This window comes from Triticum aestivum, chromosome 3A, assembly GCF_018294505.1.
Source record: "Triticum aestivum cultivar Chinese Spring chromosome 3A, IWGSC CS RefSeq v2.1, whole genome shotgun sequence".
NCBI classification, from domain to species: Eukaryota; Viridiplantae; Streptophyta; class Magnoliopsida; order Poales; family Poaceae; genus Triticum; species Triticum aestivum.
The window spans coordinates 213,188,852-213,193,567 of record NC_057800.1 but is presented as its reverse complement, the minus strand read 5'-3'; the positions used below and the strand labels follow the sequence as shown (position 1 = coordinate 213,193,567).

Sequence of the window (4,716 nt, the reverse complement as noted above, 5' to 3'; positions counted from 1 at the left end):
TTGGTTTTATAGATCTCTTTCGACAGGTATCATGCATGGAGTGAAAAGAGATTTTCTGAGGACTCGATGGATATCTTACGTGGGGTGGAAATCGAGTTAGTTCACATGGGTTATCATACATGTAAAACCAATCTACTTAGTTTTACGGCTTTTGCCTTCATGTTGCCTTTTCAGGTTTTTTCCACTTATGGATGACATTGAGGGTAATTTTCGTCAGCTACACGAGATGGACGAAGAAATGAAAGAAATTTCTGTATTAGTAGGTATAGAAGTAGGCGCAGGCCTTCGTTCTAAAAAACCACGGTCTAGTACCTTGCCTCATTGTGCGCCGTGAGGGCATCTAGCTCAATACCAAGCCGGACAGGTTGATCCGGTGGACTAAGGATTGGCACTACTCATCCAAATCATGCTACTCGGTCCTATTCTCGAGCTCCCGTAGACTGACATGGCAGTGCTGACGCGCCATACAAAGTGAAGTAGTTTTTTTTTAAGATCCATCATTTGCTAGTGTTCCATATCAAGTGAAGTAGTTGGGGCAGTTGAAGATGTTGTTAGTCACTCTTGAAGCTCAAAGGTAAAGTCTGACAACTTAAATAACGAGAGAAGCTCAAGGCCTTTACATAATGGACATCCCTCAGTAGCAGTCAGTTTTGTAAACTCCATCTTTTTCAAGAAAACATGAAGCTAACCGGTTGTAGCATATCCGAGCAATGCATTCTACTCCCTCTGTTCCGAATTACTTGTTTTGGATTTGTCTAGATACGAAGGTATCTAGCACTAAAATGAGTCTAGATACATCCGTATCTAGACAAGTAATTCGGAACGGAGGGAGTATAAGATAACGATGCAAAAACATCGTTGTACACATAAACATTGTCAGAACTAATTCTGATTAGACCTACGCTCTTGGCATTGCATTGGGTTAAATACCAATATCACAAGATAATGGCATTGAGATTGAATGCCAATATTTTTGTTTGGAGGTTTAGGTATTCAGAACAGAGACCTGATATTGAGGTTGAGTGCCAAATGATGTTTGGATGGTCAAATAATATACCAGGGTGAAGGTCGCTGAAGAGAGAGATGAGGTGGACTGCTATCTCCTTCATGAGCGCCCCCAGGGAGAGACCTCCGGCAAGCCCCGGAAGGACCAGTCCAGGAAAAGGACTTCGAGTGAGGTGCCGTTCTTGCAGTACCGGAAAAGTGGCAGTGCAGCGAAGGTGTCTGGGTAGTCGGTGGTTGAGGCCTGGGACAGGGCCCGGGTAGCCCATCCCATCCTCCTCTTGTCCAGCGGCCGGCGCCACCTCCCGCCCCACCACGCTCACTTTTCCCTTTCTCCCTCCCGGTAGAGCAGTTCCCTCTCATCTCTCTCTTCTGTGCATCCTAGGTTGGGGATCCTGTTCACACAATGGGAGAGATCCCTGTTCACACAATGGGAGATCCCGCAGCTGCTTACCTGCTACTCGGGCCGTATGGGAGAGACCTACTGTCTCGAACGGGGATGGGAGGATGACGCTCGTTTCGGTTGCAAACAAGTACGCTATCCCGAATACTCAGCGATGTCGAGCGCGGACCCTTTGATAAGACCGGAACCCTGATGGCGAGTTTCGATCTGTTGTTGCGGCCCGATCTTTCACGACACTTCAGCATCAGCAGTAGCAACCTCTCGCCCGCGCACGCGATGTACACGAAGTAGAGGATTTGAACCTTGCGGCCCAGCACGAGAAAACCAACCTCGACGAAGGTACTCACGCGCAAAACAATTTCCACAAAAAGAAATCGCAACACAGAGATTTTCTAAAGATTCCTCCAAAACTTGATACGGGTGTCTACCCTGAAAAACACATCGTGTCTATTTCATATAAAAATAACCTGACCCCTCTACAACGACGCACACCTAGGCTTTATAGAAGTAGCCAACCTGAAACACACACACCTAAAAGGTTTCCAAAAGACACACGTACACATATTTCCTAATCTGTAGACTCTTTCTTAGTTTAAACTAACTCCAGGATCGGCAAGCTTGGTGGGCCCCATCCAATCTCCTTTAAACATGTAAAAATCCACGTGAGTAACTTCCTGATGCTCGTGATCTTTTCTGGTCGTCGACCCCAACAGAAGTAGTAGTAATTCCGCTCTCTATTTTTAACAACCGATGCAATCTTTGATTTCCTTCTGATTAATATATATGTGTTTGCTTCCCAAATTTCTTGACGCAATATCTGTGCTGGTGCTTTCGGGATCTCAGAAAAAGAAGCTTCATCACTTAATGATTCATACTTATAGGAGTCCCGTGTATATTGCCTTCCTAGTAATTTGTTTCCCTGGCAAACTGGCATGCATGCATGTAGCTGACCTTTCTTTGCTTGATCCGTACCATGCAACCAACTAGAATGCATGCACATGACTCCAACTAGGCATGCAACCTTCTTCTGGTAGTTCTCACCAAAACTATTGTATTTTGGTACGTATAAATCTCTGCGCTCTAATTCATTGACCTGTGAAAAACTTTTATAAACATTGAGAACGCTCACATTAATCGTGGCCGCATCACCCTACGAGTTGGGCCGCTAGCTTTTTGCTTGCGGGACTGGTCGCTCGATATCGAGCCCGAATGCCAGAGCTGAATGCCAAGATTAAGCAAACGGCGGTATTCGGGATATTCAACCCAAACGAAAGCCAATACTCAATACTAGGCCCGAATGCAAACATCCAAACACAGTGCTAGGGTTTTCGCAGAGGGGCTAAAAGATGATTGAGTGCATATGGTGTTGATCTTGACTATGTACATCATCCTAACTATGCAAAAACCAGCTATGCCCTCATTGAATTGATAAAATTCACCATTTGACAAAATAAAAAGCTAGTTGCTCTACTCGAAATTTAGTCGGAAATACTGAACTGAAATATGCTTAGCTAGGAACCCGGAATTCCCAACCTTCCCCGTCCCTTCCAAACCCACTGACATCAGGGCCCGCGGTTGCCCGTAGGGCGCTGGCGCCCGACCCGAGGTAGCCATGGAGTGCCATGAAGAGCCTTTCCTTCTCCAGCTCCTCTATGCCCATCCTCCTTGATCTCTGCTTCCTCACGCCGCCGCCGAGCGTCGATCCCTGCGGTGCCCAATTGGCCTTCCTTCTAGCGCCGGCAATGCCGCCGCGCTGCCCTCCTCCGATGGGCACGGGCACGGAATCGAGGCCCATGAGCTTGGCCACGACGCCGGGCTTGCACCACACCACGCTCTCCCCAGCCACCGTGGACGGCATCCGCAGTGTCCGCTCCAGGTCCATCTCGTAGCCTTCCATACCGCACTCTTTCGCTCTGCAGTGCCCCGCGCCGGCGGCGGCGCAGCAGACTGACGCCCTCCGGTGCCGACTGCCGTCGCGGTCTGCAGGGATGTTTCGGCTATCTCGGAGCACGGGGCCGGCGACGCCCATGCCCTCGTGGTAGCTGCTGAACGACGCGCGGCACATGGCGTCCCGGCCGTCGAGGGAGAAGCGCGGGTACTGGCTGAGCGCGTCCCGCGCTGAGCGGAGCACGTGGTCGGAGCTGTTCACGCACGACATGCGGCGAGGGTGGTAGCGGTCCTCCTCCAGCACTGCCGCCGCCACGCGCCGCGCCTTTCTGGCCGCCGCGGCCTCCTCCTCCAGGTCCAGCTGCAGGATCATCTGTTCCAGGGTGACCGCGGCCGCCGCATGCGGGCCTCCACCGGTGGCCGCCTCGCTCTCGGCCGCGCAGGAGCCCACGACGGACGACGGCACGGTCATGAAGGAAGACGACGCTGCGTCGGCATCGGCACCCCCGCTGGCCAGCTGCTGGTGGTCGATGCTGGCGTGGAGGTGCTGCTGTGTGGACGTGGAGCCGACGCCATGGCAGAAGCCGCGGATGCCGCGGCGCATCGTCCTGGAGGCGACCACGAGCGGGTTCCTGAGGAGGAAGAGCGTGCCGGGCTGCTGCAGCTGGTGCTCCCTCATGTCATGGCCGGCCGGTGCATGCTCTGCTAGTTGAACAGCCTCTGTACAATGCGCGCTCAGCGCGGCTATTCGTGCGTGCGCGCTCGCTTGAGGCTCGCCTGCCCGTGACCCTGTTTAAACTGGACGGAACGGTGCATCGGGGCGTGCACACGAGAGCAAATTAAGTGAGTGTCATGGATCGCGCGGTGGTGCAACAATGGGGATCACATGAGAGAAACTGCAGGGAGGGAGTCAAAAGAAAAACAGGTTCACATGGGAAAGTATGTGGGGGAGCGGCCTACGACAAACATAGAGAAAGAGTGTTTCTTAGCGAAAAGTTCATTCTGCACCCGAGCTCATATGCTCCCGCATGAACAGTAAAATCGAAAAAAAATCGAAAAAAATTCAAAAAATTCCAATTTTTTCGAGAGAAACATTGACAAAAGTTCTAAGTGCCTGCAAAAATTCATCATGAAATCACATTCCTGTAAGGCGTGGCAAAAAAAAACAAATTCAGTGCTTCAAAATGCATTTGAAAGTAGCTTTTTCAGAGTACTATTTTTGTTTTTTTTGCCACGCCTTCTAGGAATGTGATTTCATGACGAATTTTTGCAGGCACTTAGAACTTTTGTCAATGTTTCTCTCAAAAAAAATTTGGAATTTTTTGATTTTTTTGATTTTTTTTTGATTTTACTGTTCATGCGGGAGCATATGAGCTCGGGTGTAGATTAGCCGCGTCCGTTTCTTAGAGCAATCTCCAATAGGT

General features: G+C 50.1%; 1 protein-coding gene across 1 annotated transcript; it reads right to left on the bottom strand.

The window, feature by feature from the left end:
• Positions 1–2,766: 2,766 nt before the first annotated feature.
• LOC123058252 (uncharacterized) lies at positions 2,767–4,167 on the bottom strand. Its single transcript, XM_044481042.1, has one exon. It carries the CDS (start codon positions 3,969–3,971, stop codon positions 2,913–2,915), a length of 1,059 nt encoding a protein of 352 aa, XP_044336977.1. The 5' UTR covers positions 3,972–4,167; the 3' UTR covers positions 2,767–2,912.
• Positions 4,168–4,716: the final 549 nt, after the last annotated feature.